An 18,207-nucleotide genomic window follows, 5' to 3' on the forward strand; every position below is an offset into this window, starting at 1 on the left:
AGTTGCTAAATGTGTGCTTTGCATTTCCTTCTTGCACTGTTACTTCTCACTGTCAGTCTGTCATCAACACTTCACTGTGTGACAGAAAGATGCAGTCAGCACACAGGTACACACAGCCAGCCAAACTCTGCTCTCTACTTCTGGACAGTCTATAGGATTTCAGGTTTAAAAATCTTTCTCTTTCTGACATTATTGTCCTTTCACCTGTTAGAGTCTTAAATGAGTTATTGAAAAGAAACATTAGAATCTGAGTACTAAAAGCACTGAAAAGCTTGCTCCAAAGGAATTATTTATTGCAGGGAGAGGCACATACAGTGTCGTGTCACCTCAGGGCATAGAGGTGTTTGTAAAGCTTAGCCGTGTCTGACTTCAACTTTGAAGTTTGTGGCTTGTGTTTGAGACATGAGATTGGATTTGTGTGCCTTAAAAATCATAAAGTTTGGGTCTTTTGCGTGATTGAGTTTGGCTGTTGCGTCTGTAAAATCTTCAGTAGTTTAGAAATTAAAAATAGCAAAGAAAAGGGATTCTTTCTTCAGATCTTTCTAAATTAGTTTAAGTTTATCCTACGGAATTTTCATTTTAAAAATTAGACACAAATTTTAGTGGGAAAAATCACAACAAAATGCCAACTTTTATTCTCCTTACCTCTAGATAAATTGGTCATCCTTTTTCCTCTGTCTAGGCAAAAAGGAAAGGGCTTCCACTTCATCAGTGTGAAGCCCACTCTGGGAAAGTGATGCTCATACAGAGATTATTAGAGGAATTAGAAAGTGCAGAGGTCTTACATTAGCTCTTCCCAAGAGGTGCATGTCACTTTTACCTCTATCAGCAGCACTGGCTTCCCCGTGTCATAGTTTATTTCACAGTGATGTGCTGTAAAACTATCTTACCAAGATAGTGGTATCAATTTAGTGTCTGAAATTCAAGATTTAAAATGTGCAAGTAAACTGAAATAGTGGTTATTATTATCTTTTTTATTATTATCATTTATTGCACATGCCCCATTTTCAGCTGTTAGTCATATTCTTGGATCCCATTATAATATCAGTACATGCACATGTGCACAGATAGACTCCAGGCACACAAAAAACCAAACTCAGAGCCAAATCCTGATTCTCTCAGGGAAGTATTTCCAGGTGGTGCTCTCGAGTCTGCTGATAGCAGTGGGAATGTACAGGCAGAAAAAGTAACATTTGGGTTCTGCAGCCAGGAACTCTGAGATAGTTTGCTCAGAAAGTATGATTGCTGCTATTCAAACAGTAAATTCATCTAGGGAACCATGAATATCCTGTAGCTGTCACAGAGCAAGTGACCCCAGCTTCAGCCAGGCAGAATTTGTGGTATCATTGGTGACTTCAATCGGTTTGCTGGGGTCTAGTTACTGACTTACCCTTAAGACTCAACCAGAACTGAAAGAAAGAGGGAGGGAGGATCAAGCTGAAATTCACAGTCAGATGGAAAGCATTCATAAATTTGGAGAGATTTGTTGAACATGCTTTCAGAAAATAATCCAACATCAACACCCTCAGTAAATTCCCAAGTCACAGAAACTGAGCATAACTGAAGCAATTCCAAGGCAGGTATTTATTTCTCATCCTGCTTGCCCAATGATATGGGTCTGCAGAGCTGCTACTCCTCTGTCACCATGTTTTGAACTGTGTATCTCCTACTAACTACTCTCGAGTCCACTACCTAGTTTCAACTAACTTTGAAGAGAAAATGTTTAGAAGGACTTAAAACCTGGTTTTGAGAGCAAGAAGCACCTTCCAGAACCCATCCAAACATTCCAGTTCACAACAGTAACAAGCTGTTTCTCACATTAACACCTAGATAACAATTATTTCCGAGAACTTTGGGTGCAGTTTCTCACTTGGGGTTTAACTCTTTTTTTTGTTTCATGGGTGATTTAAGTTTGAGCACTTCTTACTCACCATCACTAGCTGTAGTTTCTATGTGAAACCATCACTAGATAGACAAAAATCAGAAGTGAGAAACTTTGTTCACTTTGTTCAGCATCAGGTAGTCTCTGAAAGAAGTATCAAACCTCAAAGATATTATATATAAATTTTGACCAAACTAGGTCTTTTTGATGACACACTTAAAACATGTCACAGTTTTAGTCGATTACTTTTGTACAATTTCCAAGTTAATGCATGGGACCTTTCACAAGTTAAAATGTTTTTCATGCAACAGACATGATTATTTGAATACTGCTATGCACCAGGCTTAAATAATGCCATAAATTCTGGGTTTGAGTTGATTAAACATCTGTCATAGTTTCAAATTATTGCAAGGAAAGAAAATCAATAGCAAAATCCCCTGCATTGATTTTATTGTTGGTTTTCACTCATTGTCCAGTTTTTAAATATTCATCACAACTCAGCGTGCTATTTAGACCCACGTAACTGCTCTTCAGTAGAAGCAGTGGGCACTTTTTTGTTTCATAATTAAAAGAGCAACACAGTGATTGGTGTGGTATTTATTATGAAATGATGACAAAGGAGTACCAGTGGTTTTAATAGTTTTAGCTTACAGGAGCTGTTGTTAATTTTGTCTGTAGAGTTGCAGGTGAAATAATGCACAGTGGATAAATAGTCTATATTGGTTTAACTGAACATAATATATAGTGTGTTCTGGAGTTGTTTGTCTCAATAGACTATAGTAATCAAAAGTAATGAACCTATTATGTGCAGGACCTTGGAGAGCATAGAATGGCAGTAAAAGTGTGGCACATAAAAGGTTTATTAAAGGAAATTAAAGTCCATCATTGCCACACCTGCTCCCCTATTATAAGTCTATGGCAGGTCAGTGCCTTCAATCACAACTCAGCATCAGAGAACAGAGCCATGTTTCCCATTACCATTGCAGTCACATTGCAAAAACTCATTCTCCAGGTTTTAAGGATAGTGACAAGTAAAGGCTGCCATCAGCCCCACTACGCAAACACAAGCCACTTATGTTCCTTCCCTGCCAATAATCAGCATCAGATGTAAATCTAAGCAGAGCCAAGATACCATTGTCTGGCTCTGAGGTGCATTTCGATCAATTTATACTTTCATTTCAGATATCACTAACCTGTGTTCTAGAATTAGACTTCTTCAAGTACATGAACAGTGATTTCAAATGCTTGTGTTCTCTCCTGCAAATAGGTGTTTTGATTCTAGTAGCTGTATATTAATATGAAGCCACATATGAAAACAGACAGAAAAAGACCTGGAAATTAGAGAAGTGCTTTTTCTCCTCCAGAAAGGCTGACTCTACTCTTTTTCTTTCTCAGGTCAATTTTGTCATATTCTGCAATGTTCTTTCAGATAAGACCATCAAAACACCTCAGTTATCCAAATTATATAAAGCTAAAAATAAAGCATCCTCAGATCTTCAAAATCCATAAAAGGAAAAAAAAAAAAAAAAAACCACAAATAGAGCTTCTTGCATCTTCCCTCAGTGGGGCAAATCAGTTCTGCTGACTCCCAGATAGGAAGAGTGAAATAACAGACAGGATCTTCTGCTGACATTGTCTTCTATCTTGTGACCTTCTGCAGGGAAAGATTCCAGGCATAGGCAACTTCCAGTATCCACAGAATGCAGCTGCCCATTCCCTAGCACAGTTATATACATCAGATGCATTTGTTCCTGCATAATGAACTGAGGATTTGCTTCCTCTACAGTGTATTTGACCATCACCATTTACAAACAGGGAAACTGAAATCCAAAAATAGGTAATAAGGTGCTACCCAGAGACTGAAGAAGAATTCCAGAGTTCCTGACATTTTGTACAGGCAAAAATTCCTCGTGAGAGAAAATGAAGAGTTGCTTTCAGAAAGGAGTTTGCCACCCTGGATGTGGTCAAAATGACACCATTGTAAAATCTGCCGTATGTCATTGCAGCTTTCCTCATCAGTACATGAAATCTTAATCACTTTGAATTTCAAGGGTCTGCAATAAAATAAAACCTGCCCCTATAATTATGGGTCTGGGCCAGATCCAAGACCAGAAGGTGCATACTTCCAGTGCTGGTTTAGATGTAGCCAAAAGTGTCACAAGAACAGCTGATCTTGAAAGGTTTCTCTTATTGGAATTAGAAATCTTACAACAACATCTGACTCTTTGGGGAGGTTGGATTTTTTGGGTTGTTTGAGGGTTTGCTTTTTTTAATGTGAAATACAAATCTGGAGACTATATTAACCCAGAAGCTCATACAAATATGTACCTGTCTCCTTGGACCAAAACTTCTGATGAAGTGGTGAAGTATTTCAGAGCTGTACATGTGCAATGTGCACACTCAGGCTAGAGGGTTTCACGTTTTAAGGATGGAAGTTGTCAGAAAAGCAGGTTCCAATGCAGCCACCACGATATGCTTCAGTTACAAAACTAACACAGGGAGTCTGCAGGCACTGTGACTTTCTGGCACCTTTTCTTCCAGGATGTGGATGCTGAAAGCAGCACTCATACAGCACTGCTGTGTCTAACCTCATGCCTTCAGTTGACACCTGTAGGCCTTGTCATTAAACCTTGCAGAGTCACTCATAACCATCACTTTATTAAACAAATCTGTATCATTAAAGGTATCTCCTAGGTATTTACTAGATATCCACAGATGGCTTTTTATCTCTTTGACAAGATTAATAAGGCATGATTATTCTTCTTTTGATTACCGTCTACCCTTCGGAAATGGGGGCTGGGGTGGGGGGGGGAAAGCATTGGAGACTTTTTTTTCCTCCTCAGTGGCAAAAGGAGTGAATTAAAGATTTTTTGTTGATGTTGCAGATGGATGCAGATGGGGAAAATAAAAAGCTACGCACACGCTCAAAAGGAACCAAAGGTGAGTTAGCAAGCACGTTCCACGACCCTGTGCCCAGCACACCATGAAATGTGATAGCTCCTGTGCACAGTCCCTGATGTGCAGTAAGAGAGTGTGTAGCTTCCTCAGGGCTGCTTTTTTAATCAAGGCAGGACGCAGACTGCCGGCATTAAGAGGCACGATGTCATTAGCTATGGTTTAAAGAAAAGCAGACTAACAAAAAAAAAATATAGTGTATGCTATTTTCTTTGAGCTATTATTTTTTTCAAAGCAAAAAAAGGTTATGCTTTTTATTATGCAAACAAAGATTTTCCACAGGGAATAGAGCTAGACAATATTGAAAGGATGCTTTCAAAATAATGTACAAAACTTTGTCCCAGCCAACTGGATGTTCTTTCTGTCTATTGCCATTAATTATCTGTAAATTAACTGCATAAATGGTCCAGAAGTGAATTTACTTTAATCAAAGGGTGCAGGTGTGTGAGAACTCAGTGCTTTTTAAAAGTATCAGAGCTCATGTTTCATTTTGCAAAGTTATGACACAGTTGTATTTCCCAGCTAGTCCTCTCTTTTTGTAAGGAACAGATGGAAATGCAGTACTGAGAGATAAACAGGCCCTTAATGATCTCAACATCTGGAAAACATGATTGACTGGCAATACAGCTCTTCCAGGAAAATAACTTTTTATTTTAATTCATAACACTTTTTTGTGACTCTTGATAATGAGTGAAAAATGGAGGTACTTAAAAATAAATGTCCAAGTTTTGCCTGCTCTGTGAACATTTTTGATTATGATTATTTTCAGCAGGGCAAAGCACCCATCCTTCATTCTGATTTTAATGTTAATCATACACTCTCAGGACTGAGCAAAACAGATTATTTTGATTCATTGTCACAACTTAGTAGTTCTGGACTGTTAATACTGTGCCTTCAGCTTCAAGCTGAGGTCAGAATGAGAAATTGAAGTGTGGTTTGGCTTAGTTCTCTGGTTTCATGTGACCAAAGGGGTGAAAAGTGCTAGTCTTCGCTTAGGAAAAGGCAGAGAAAAGGGGTGGGAGTGCCACAAATATCCCACAGACAAGAGAAAAATTCAGACAAGCCTTTGTGAAAAACGTCAGCATTGTCATATCAAAACTTTGACACATCCCTCAGTGATGTTCTCTGAAATTAACTTTAAATTCAAAAGAACCAAAACAGAGGACTTAAAGTCATTGAATAAATAAGTTATTCCCACATCCTCATTAGAGTGTATCTTCTCTCTCAGTCAGGACTGTGATTCAAAACACTCTGGCTGGCTTGTCAGACTTTAACTGTATTTAACAGGGGGTCCATATCCTTTTTGCTCAAAAAGCATTTTAAAAACATATAGATTTTCTTTCTCTGCATTTTTTATGCACATGCATCTGGAGAAACTAATGCCAGGAATACTTTCCCAAAACTGGAAACAAGAAAAGTTGCCTGTTCAATATGAGTAATCCTTAGAACCACCTGTTGGCTTTTTCCATATGCTGTATATCCTTGTGTGGGCAGGTATTTGTAAACACCAGCCTCCAGCATTCCCAAACTGAATTAACATTCAGAAGCAGCAGAGATTTGTCATTCTATTTTCAGTTAAGACCGCTACCTTCTCTTTCAGTTTTTCTTATTATCCTTCTTATTGTTCTGCTGAACATCATGCTCCAGGTTTTGCGGATGGGAAAATCACTGTTGAAAATTCTATGTTCAGTTAACATTTGCAACTAGTAGCTACAATCCTGTTGCTAGCATGAAATAATCACCTGTGTTTTGATAGCCACTCCTCTGTCATCACAGAGAGGCAGGTGCAAGCCTGCAGAAAGCTCAAGTCTGTAAGTGTAAACTAATTTGTTCTTTCCTGCTTTTATTAACAGTTCAAGTGGACTCTATAGCTCAAGAGCTCAGGTAAGAACCCACATTGTTTATTTTTTCAGTTTTATATTTTGATTACATTGAGAAATTCACACCAATGAATACTATTGCTATAATATAGAGAATCCAGGAAATGCTATGGTATGGAGAGATTTAGCACAGATCTGGCAAAGGGCACTTGGTGCACATTCATTTTTTAAATACAGCAAAAAATAAAAGCAAAATGTTAGCAATAACATAATAAGCAAGCATAATCAAGAGTAATTATGGGCAGGATTCTGGTATGCTCTCTTTATCTTCAGCCTATGTCAGGGCATACAACATAAATTATAATTTCTGTTCACTCTTCTTTTTCCTGTAACAAGTATGATAGTATTTCAACATCTGAACATTCTATAAGATATTAACATTTGTAAGATGGCTTTTAGAAAACTGGCAGTCTCTAGAGACTACTGCAAATTCTAAATGCACCCATGGCTCATTGTTCCTCAAGTACTTCCTGAGGTTTCATATTGTATTGAAGAAGCTGAGAGTACTTTTCAAATTCATCTAAATCATGGCAGTCCCTTCAAAACCACCAACTGTACAAGGATATTTCAGGTCTTTAACCTTACCAGCTGCTAAGAACTGGTCCAAGAATGCCAAAGAAAGTCTGGAAAGATTGGCATATTAACCAGCAACAAACCTTCAAAAATAACATGTACCATCAAATTCAAATCTTCCCTGGGACAAACTCATTCTTCATGTGCCCCAGAGAAAATACTTACAGGTAGCTGCAAATTCCTTTAGTTCTTAATAAAAGCATCAATGGGCCACAGCTGCAGTACAAATACTGAACAACTCTTCAGAGTTGCTGAAGTAATTTATTTTGCCTGCACTTCCTTTTCACCACCATGCTACTGAGCTGCTTTCTTAACCACAGCAGGTATCTGGGAATAGAAGTATCACCATGTGATTCATTTGATCAGTCAGTTGCCTCTCTTAAGATAGGACATGTGATAATTACAGGAAGATATTTACAGAGAATGCAATGTTTTAAGGTTTTGTTTTATAATAAAACTAAGGAAATTCTAAGTTCCATATAGAGAGTCCATGAACAGAAGTGGAGGCTAACTTTTTTTGATAAATTATTCACAGTGAATCACTCATTCAGCTCTACTGTGAATCTCATTTTTACCGTGTGGCTTCAGTTTCCTGAGATTTAGTGCTTCTCCTTTTTCCTCTGTGCATCCCTAATTTATGCACCAGAAGGATGCATTAATCCAAAGAGGCACTCATCCAAATATGAGGACAGTCCATGTGTTCCTAAGAGAAAAATGTTTGAAAAATAGAGGATGTGCAAGTTTCTGCAACATCAGGGAATCTGTAATTTATGCATTATCAATTACTATGGCTTTTCCCAAGTAATTTTGCTTTTCCCTGTGATACATGAGCTATCTTAGGAACTACTCTCATCAGAGACTCTGCCAGAGGTGTGAGCTTCCTTCATAAGGAAACATATAGTGGTTTCAAGCACTGAGCTAAACAGCCTGCAAAGCCATTGCCCAGTCCTTTAACTTGGTGTTTGCTGTTTCTACGGCACCAAATTCCTCACTGATTATCTGCAGTCAAGTGGCTTTACTGGCATGCAAGTCAGGTGATCTGCTTTAATGGATCTATTTATTTATGAACAAGCAGAGGGAGAGGGGCAAGGGCTGCCTTTTGGAAATGTAGCCTAGAAATTGCCTTCCTGTTACTCATATTCTTTTTACTGTGGAAAAACTGTTGAACATTCCTCAAGAATTAAAGACTGAAATAGTATGGTGTGTTCCCTGGATACAGATATTGGAACCAATGCCTTTTCCAAACAAGGTTCTAAATGCTGTGTTGGCTGAGAAATTTAAATCCATGCTTAATTAATTTCCCCTTTTCCCCTGGCTTATCCTATCTGACAAAGCACTTTTGCACTCCTTATTGAGTTTCTGTTACAAAGTGCCTTGGGATACTTCTACATGAAAGGCACTACATAAGCTTACATGCTCATATTGTATTATTATTAGTTTCATAACATTGATTGGTTCTAGAGCATTTGTTAGCCCTTTCTTTATTCTGCAAGTTGTGTGTCACAAAAGTAGAGAACAAAATAAAGGAAAAGCAAAACAAAGTCTTGCAGTCATCAATTAGATTCAATAATGCATGAAAATTTCTTTTCTGAATTCCGGGGTGGCATTCTTGCTTGATGGAATTGTATTGATTTCAAGAAAGCCAAAATTTCACCCAGAAATCTGGCAAATAGTTTTGCTGTCATCTTTTTTTTCATGAGAACTAGGACTGCATCTCTACATCAAATGTATATTTTCAGAGAAACATCATCTTAAATACCCAGCTGGGTTTTAATTTTTTCCCCTCTGTTTAGGTGAAACAACTACAAATTTTCTTGCATCACACTGAGCTTTCAGAGGACAGTAACTTTCTTCCAGATACTGACCTCCTATACAAAACTCCTCTCAAGTTACACTGATTTCATATAATTATATGCCTTAAGAAGAAACTCCAATATTCAATAGCATAGAAATAATTTTCTTTATACATGTATATTATTAACAGTGCTGTGTTATTAGTTCAGATTTATGGCTTCTTTTTTGTATTTTCATTACCATATCTACTGTGTATGTTGTAGCAATGAGGCACTATATGCTAAACTTAATAAGTCCTTCAAAACAGAACCCTTTCTTCTTCCAATCTCATTTACTCAGGAACACAGTTGAATTTTTCAGTTAGAAATGCAGTGCTGTGGTGATTTCATTGTAGCTAACTAGCCACAGGGAGAGATGATTCTTTTATCACAACCTAAATGTAGCAAAACACAATATGTGGTAGAAGAGATTGCTGAAGCCAGGAGAGCTCTGTCCCATACATTCAAGTTTGAGTCTGACACCTTCTGGGCATAACTACTCTGTTGCATTCATCTTCCACAAGAAGCAGGAAGAAGAGGTCTTCTCTTAGGTGATTTAGTCATGGACCACTGGAAGGACCAGAACCTTCAGCTGTGTTCAGGATTAGAATGAAAACCAAAGGGAAGTGAGGAATATTGGTGTGATGCATTCTCATTACTGTGTTCTATTTAACAGATGGGATACAGTACGATGAACCATCTGTAGGTTATGGAGTGGCATCTGGGTCAGACCAAGGAAGAGCAAATTGGATTGATCTAAGCATGGGATTGCAAAAGTATAGATCAGTTTGGCTAAGTCAATATCTGATTAGAAAAGGTACCTTTTCTGGATTAGATACAGGTGAAATTAAGTCTTTCTGGCTTCTGTCACTAATGATTAATGAAGAATCCACAAGGCACTGGCGTTTCAAGTCATGGAGAACAGTCCTGTTCCATGTGGAACAGTTGCAGCTTACTTGTAGTGTTGGATCCCTTCTTCAAGAGGATCACTTCTTTAAAAGCAAGGAAAGTCACTTTTAACCTAGAACTCTTGTTCCAGATGTCGTAAGATGTTTTAGATATTCAGATAATGTGAACTGTTCAGTGTGATTGTATGGAGACATGAACATCTTTAATGTTTTAGAGAGAGAAATAATAAAGCAGAGCTGTCTTCACGTTTCTTTCACAGAAGAAGTAACTAGACACTTCAATCTGTCTTTTGATCAGGAGGGTGAAAAATCAACAAAGCAACCCTGTAATCAATGGTACTGAAGTGCTTCAAGGTTTTCTTTCCAAAATATAACTTTATCCAAAATGTTTAAGAGGTGTCTCAATATAAGCAACAGTATTTACACTATGTTAAGAAGCATTTTGCTGACTGTGGTAGTTAGCTCATTCTACAGTGCTGAATATTTTGCTGGTAGATGGTATGTATTCAGTTATATCTGAACTCCGGTTTCAGGCAGTAATGGAATGAGAATGGGCAGTTTAGTAGATAGGCAATGAACTGGCCACAGAGGAAAAATCATGGCATGAAAGAAAAGAGCTGTGCATGCCTAGCTGTGTTTAGAAAGGAATAATTTATTGGTATCTCTTTTCCTGAACTTTATAAAATAAGCAGGCTTTTAAAATACCTATTTCCAAGGTTTGGTAACAGAATGAGGAATCAGGAGTATCTACTGCTTGCTCTCTGGCTTGGAAAAGGAACTTCCTCCTTGCCCTAGCAATGGTAGGAATTGAAATGGCTATGAGGCTTTGAAAATATTATCCTCTGCCTCTTACTCCATGATTTCTGGTGTAATCAAGTCTGTCCTTTAGTCATCAGTCATACTTTCTAAATTCCCAATCAATCCTGTTCATTTCTTATTCTTTTCTGACAAGAGAGGGTCTTAAGTGTTTTATGTTGATGTGCTAGCCAGTACTGTCCTCAAAGAATCTGTGCAAATCTGCCTTTTATAGTAAGGAAAACTGATTTTGTAATTGATATCTGGTAGAAAACATTGAACAGTCAAGCAATCAGTATGTGGTGCAGTTTGCTGTGAGGCATAGGTAAGTAGATGTTGGTCACAGAATGAGTGAAATAATAGTGCTGGAATTCACCTGTCCTTACATGCTGTATGTCAATCGTTCTCATCATAGCTAATAAGGCAAACATTCATGTAAATTTTTGCAATGGCAATCAAATTTATAGGTCTATCGTGTCTAAGTTCCTCCCTTGTTTCCTCCTCTTCTTTTAGGCCCCTTCCAATTAGCCATGAAATTGTGAATTCCACAGAGCTGTCAGTTCTCATCTCCCTTCCCTCTGCCTCTCCCCTCTTCTTCTCTCCTTTTCCTAGAACTCTGATGAGTTGATGGACCTCAGTTTTTTTTTTAACTTCAGAACCAGCTTGTTCTTGCAGTATTGTTAAAGCAGTAGACAAGAAACACTAAGCAAGAGAAAAATAAGCACAGATATAAATTCAAAATTCAAACTTTTTCCACTTTCAAACATCCATGTGAGTGGGTTAAGGATTGTATAAAGTGATTTGAACTGGTGTGTAGAGAACATCAAAATGAAGGTTGGTTTTTTTTTTTTTTTTTCCCATTACATTGTCATTCTTTGGATGAAATTACAACATGTAGTAAGAATTTCCACTCTTAAAAAGATTGCAATTGGTTCTGTAAAGAGGAATAATAATATGTAGCACTAGGTGATCACAAGTAATGACTTAGATTTTGCAGGTAACCCTGAGATTGGCAGTTATTTGGCTTAACACCTTAGTGAACTGTTCTAAATAACCACTAAGGTGGTGCTCTGAGCTGGACTCAATGATCTTAGAGGTCTTTTCCCACACAAATGATTCTATGATAAATGATGCATAGATGTGTTGCTAAGGGACATGATTCAGCACCAGACTTGGTAGTTAGATAATGGTTGGACTCAATGAGCTTAAAGGTCTTTTCCAACCCAAATTTTTCTATGGTTCTGAAACCCATACATTATTTAGCATGTTACAAGAGTCACTGTCTTCTCCATCACAGCTTCTGCGTCCATCAGCACACAGCAAATGTTATCCTCCCAACCCCATGCAGGAATTTAGAGCTGCACATACCTTAATGCCTTCTGCTGAGTGACAGAATGCATCAGAACATTACATCCCCAAATGGTTGTTTGCTCTTATGGCAGATCTTTTCTCTGTAGATGACCACAAGCCATATAGAGATTGAAATGCCAACTGGTGACTTCTGCCTCATACATATCAATCATGAGTTAAATATTATGGCTGGCTGAATTGCTTTCTCTGACTGATGTCAAGGTTGGATCCAGCCAGGCAAAAGCAAGCTGAAACAGACTATGGACAGCCTGGAGATAACAAGGAAATGAAAAAAATTGCAGCCACAGGATCTCTGCTATATCAAAAGGAAGTACTGGCTCCTGACAATGAATTGCTTATCTTCTTTATGTCTTCTCTAACCAGGCTGGAGTTACCAGTACGTTTTTTATTTAAGCGTTCACTGGTATTAGCAAGCTGACCACTCACATGCAAGACTCTTTTGATGTAAAGGTTGTGTGGATGATCTGTAGATTTGCCTAGAAATTTAATCCATTCTAAGCCAAATTCTTGGCTTGGTTCCCACTGGAATTTATTGACCTACTGAATTTAGACAGATTGAGTGAGTAAATGAAATAGAGACTGGGTTTGGGCCATATCTTGGGCATTCATTCTTATTACTGAGTTTAAGAACTTCTTGAGTTCCACACAGTAAAAAATAAGTTTCCTCCAAATTGGCTTTGAATAAGAGCTTTGACTTTACTTGTTAGAGAAGGGTCCAAATATACAGCTCTAGACATATGGAGTTCTTGATCTCTGAGCTATAGAATGACACCATAAAGAAGTCATCCATTTCATTGATGTAGTATTTCAATTAGAGGGTTTATATGCATATATTCTTCATATCATCTGGATGTCCATGGGATCCTGCAAGCTTGTAAACAAGAAAACCAGAGAAGAGATCCTAAATCTGTGCTGTCCTCTAAGTAGCCTTTGCTAGGAGGAGAACCATTTTAAAATAGCAAATTAGAGTTAAAAAAAAAAAAAAAAAGAAAAAAGTATTAATAAGAGTTGATGTTTTTTGTTTGTTTCTTTTTTAAAAAGCTATTTCATGAACCTGTTGCAGCCTGAAATCATTGCTCTTTAGCCCCAGGAATGACAGTGAGCTTGAGGCATTGGTAGATTCCATCATAACTGTATGCTTTGCCTTATGTCATTGCTGACCTACCATTGGTCCGCTCTCTTTACATGCTTCTTTTTATTTGCTCAATCATTTCACAGTCCAGTTGTTCTTTTTGGTCAGGTGGCCTATAACATTTCGTTTACTGTCTGAAACATCTCCAGGCTCAGTACATAACAACTCAACACCGTTACCCATTTCTCCCCAGCCTCTTCTTATAGGGGCTAATAAATCTTTCACCAACAAAGCTATGGCAGCTCCTTTGCTTTTCTTATATGTCTTTTTAAAATAAAATATATCTTTTAATATCATGCTCCAGCCAGCATGCAGTTATGATACAGTATTTTCTCAACCTTATTATGTCTCTGGTTCTGTTCCCTTTTTGGTAGCTAAACCTTCCATTTGTGTATATAGACAGACACTTTAATACCCTCAAGTTACTGAGCTTATTTTGCTCTATATTAGTGTTCATAAATATGAATTTCTCTTTTATCTTTCTTCCCGTCTATACCTTATGTGCATTTTTTTTATCTTGGTTCAGCCCTGGACTGAACTTCATAGAACTCTGATATTTTAGATAAAGAGCATTGCCCATGCGTGCAATAAACTTATACTTATAGAAGGTCCTTTAACCCTGGAATGACTGCTACAGTGCACAGGAAAAGTTCCTGTCCCTTTCACAGACACAACTTGTAAGACAAATGTACAGGATTGTTAGAAAAGGATGAAATGCATTCAGTTTTTACTTGTCAGTAAGTCATGACAGTTCTGAAATTCTGTTACAGACAATTCACCAGGTCTAAAAGGCAAGCAATTTTTTCAATTTTTGTTTGGGGTTTTTTGCATATTTTATTGGTTTACATTCTTACCATCTTAATGCTTTAAAATGTTGATGAAAGGGAATTACTTTCACCAGACAAATTGTCTTCCAAATGTTTTTTTCAGGAATTGCCAACTGGAGCCATCTTCCAGGTTATTCCTCATCACCTAGGCTGAGTCAGTGAAACGCAACAGGCTCAGTCATGGAGTCCAAATGTTATAGGTTATAAGTCTAGAAGTTACTGTGGCTCATCTTACTTTACAAAACACAATAAAATATTCATGTCAATAACTCTGACTCCAGATTATCAATCAGGGCATACATATCATTGTCTTCTTCTCCATGATGAGGACTCAGTGGTCCTTTCCAGGACTAACCTGTAAAATTTCACCCATGAAAATTCACATCAGACTTCTGCTAATGCACAATTTATTAATGTTTTCACTTAAAGCCACAAATTTTCATCAGCATAACTGAATATATTTTAAGACCTGAATGGTATTAAAACCAACCTGGTGGGCTCTTTAAATAGCATTAGATATCAAATATAAATACCTTGATATTCAAACACTTTTTTTTTCCCTCTTGAAGATAAGGAGTGTACATGAGATGTAGTGTGTTGTTTTCTTCTATATTTGACGTGGCATTCATTGCAGGCATTAGTAAACACCAGTTGTCAGGCTGAATGAAGCCCTGGTTTTACCCACTATGGCAATTCTTAGCTCTGTTATCATGCTTTACCAACTTACAGGCTGCTGTGAACAAGAAAAAGAATCCCTAGGGATCTGGAAGTCTTGCCAACAGATTAAAAACAACAACAAAAAATAGTCCTTGCTGGCTACAAAGTGGTTAAAGGTCTGGTTAAAATGTTTGACAAACACATTGCTTAGATGAACCAATTACAAAAACAAAAAAAAAAAAAAAAAAAAAAAAAAACCCCAAAACAAAGCAACATAAAACCCAAACAAGCAAACAACAACAAAAAAACCCACACATACACAAAAACCAAACAACAAAAAAACCCCCAAGGAATAAAACAAACAAAAAACCCCAGGCAGGACAATTTTCAGCAGTAGTAAAATCTGTGTGTGGTTAGGACAGCTTAAAACCTCTCTCTTCTGAAGCACTGCTTTGTGGTAGGGCTCAAAGCACTGTTCTGCTACCTGTGTCTGCCCACACCATCCAAGAGGCATTCTGATCAGAAATAAAGAGAAGGACCTAGTAATTTATTACTTTTTAAAAAAGTATTTAGGTGTGCAATACATATGAAATATTTATCATGGTTTTTTTGTTTGTTTGTTTTTGTTTTACCAAGACATTCAAACAAATCTGATGTCTTAGATTCTAGCCTCTTGGCTCACACTACTCACACAACTGACACAAGACCAGTTTGGTAACTGAGTGAGTCACTGGCTTAAAATGCAATAATAAAATTTGCTCATTATATATAGTCCTAAAATGATTTATTAGTCATAAAATTTAAGTACAGTTAAATTGGGGAAAAAAACCCTACATGTATTGGCTTTGGGCTCATAACAAGAAGAGCTTCTCCTGTTTTATGAGCCTCAGATTACCAAATAACCTTGACAGCTGAATCAGTGTTCCATGACAACAAGCAGGCCATTGATAAATAGCAACAAAACTATTAGATGTTGAATTTATGAGATGAGTAATAGAGAAGCTAAATTATAGGTTTACCATTTGACAAACTCCAGCTCAACAAATCTGTACTAATGTACATGTGTGTATGTGTGAGTGTACATCAGCAAAAGAGAGAGATAGAAACCTTTTAAGACAAAGGTGAAATCTTCCATGCCATACATGTAACAAAGGCATAAATAATTATTTTCATAGTAGTTGAATTCCCAGTGTCCATTACCAAGTACTTAACAAATCACTTGAAAGTATTTGTAAAAGCTACAATTTCTGAAGTTCTTTTTCTGGTTTTATTTTCATTTTTACTCTTAGAAAAACAGTAAGATGGAAAAGAATAAATTTCTGGGACATGTTAGAACTTTAAATGGCTCTTACAAACTAATATACTCCAGTTAAAACTCGAAACCAGCAGTTTAAAAAGTCACCAGCAAAACCAAAATTATATTCTGCTGGAGCTGATGAATCTCTCTCAGGCTACAGAGAGCAATTTGCACTTCCTAGGAAGGAAGCAACAACTGTGTTTTGTCATCTTCCTGCAATCGGGGGAAGGTGTCAGGAATGATTTTGCTTAAAGCTGAATCTCATGCATTCACTTATTTTAAGATGATGTGAACTATAGAGGAAATCTGGGTAAGTGTCTGTTCATGGACAGAAAAAATATGAAAAGGACAATCCACTGAATTGGTCTTTCATAGAGGAGAAATTTTCAAACATGAGCTATGTGCTTCCAGGTGGATTTGCAACAGTTTGTGCTTTACTCCTGCAAACTGTGGTGGTCATAGTCTGGTGGGACTCTCATGCTCTCATTTCCCAGGGCAGGTCTGTAGGTGGCAGGTGGCAGCAGGACTCCTATGCTGATCTTAATCATGATCTGCTGACTCCTGAGTTTGACTGTCCTTGGTAGCTGTGGTGAAAGCCCATTGTGTTCAATAGCTGTTGTGGCATCCTGAAGTGTTGCATTTATAACGTTATGTTGGTAGACAAGGGTTGTACTTACTGAGCTAGACTACAGCAGTCTACTTACTGGCTTTCTGTGATTTCCCTTACCTTAACTGGAAGATGCACAACAGATGAATTCTTATCAGTGCATGTAAGCATCTAAAGAGGTCAGGAGGATGGGGCTGGCCTCTTTTCAGTGGTGCCCCATGATAGGACAAGAGGCAATCATACAAACTGGAACAGAAGAGGTTTCACTTAAGGATAACCTTTCTTACTTTGAGGGAGGCAGAACGCTGAAACAGGCAGCCTGGAGAGGTTGTGGAGTCTCCTTCTCCGGAGACTTTCGAAACCTGTCTGGACACTGTCCTGTGCAATCTGATCTAGGCAGACCTGCATTAAGAGAGGAAGTTGGACTAGATGATCTCCAGAGCTCCCTTCCAACCCCCAACATTCTGTAAATTACAGGATTAAAGCTGAAGAGCTAGGTGAAGTTCTGTGACCTGTGTTGCACAGGAGGGCATACTAGGGGATCTGCTTGGATCTTCTGCTCTAAAACTCTATTAATTATGCTTGTGTGAGAAGCAGCTGTGGTTTTGTCAAAGAGGAATTAAAGTTGTCCTAAAGGAGAAATTCATCTTGTTCTAAACACTTTCACAGTCACTACTGCAGGTAAACTTGAAGCTTGACAAATACATGAGAAGGTTCAAAAGCAAACCTAATGAAGGTTTGGTTGGTAAAAATAAATGTGTGTGAAGGGTTCTCAAAAATTTCCCTGAAACAACATGAATGCTATGAATTGCCACTTGTGAATTTGAATTAAGAAAGTCTTGATTGTATTTTCTTAGAAATAAATTATGCATATTTGTCCACAATACATCCATCCCTGGTGTCTGTTATATAGGCATCATTTTCAAGCTTGTACCATTGTGATTCTGACCTTTAACATGATGTTAATGTTATCCTTTATTCATAAACAGAGAAATAACACAGGAGCCATAATGTATTCAACTGCAGTAGGTGCTTAGCATCCAGTATTCTTGATGCCCATAGCATTTTAGCTTTCAGAAGATCAAGTATATCCACTGTGGCTAAGATGCATATGGTAGAATTTCAACATTTCTCCTAAAATGCAGATCTTCGTATTTCCATGTCCTTCATGTTTGCAATGATGGGCTGCCAAAAAGGTGGTTAGCCAAAAATGGGTATTTTTTTTCTATAATAGAAAGCTCAAGTTAGTCATATGCTTTCATCCCAAACAATCAGAACCTGAGCCAATTTACTGCACATAAGATACCTTGGAAGGATTAATTTATGCTGTTGAGCTCGTAATATGTGTAACCAATAGGAGTTCTCTGTATACATGTTTTTTTTTTATTTTTTTTTTTTTTTTTACAAATCTTGCAGTTAAGTCAGTGAGCCAAACACAAAACCCAGCACCTAAGGGCATCATGTAGATATGTAATGCACCCTGAGGGTGCC

General features: G+C 37.6%; 1 protein-coding gene across 2 annotated transcripts in view; it reads left to right on the forward strand.

Annotated features, from left to right (window-relative positions):
* Positions 1–18,207, forward strand: part of ST18 (ST18 C2H2C-type zinc finger transcription factor) — a 154,949-nt gene that overhangs the window by 87,428 nt on the left and 49,314 nt on the right. For both annotated transcript variants that reach the window (XM_054394633.1, XM_054394634.1), the window contains exons 4-5: positions 4,768–4,822; positions 6,691–6,721. In XM_054394633.1, coding sequence (XP_054250608.1) covers positions 4,768–4,822; positions 6,691–6,721 — 86 coding nt within the window. The remainder of the gene's footprint in view (positions 1–4,767; positions 4,823–6,690; positions 6,722–18,207) is intronic.

Source organism: Indicator indicator, chromosome 31 (genome assembly GCF_027791375.1).
Source record: "Indicator indicator isolate 239-I01 chromosome 31, UM_Iind_1.1, whole genome shotgun sequence".
In the NCBI taxonomy this organism is placed as follows: domain Eukaryota; kingdom Metazoa; phylum Chordata; class Aves; order Piciformes; family Indicatoridae; genus Indicator; species Indicator indicator.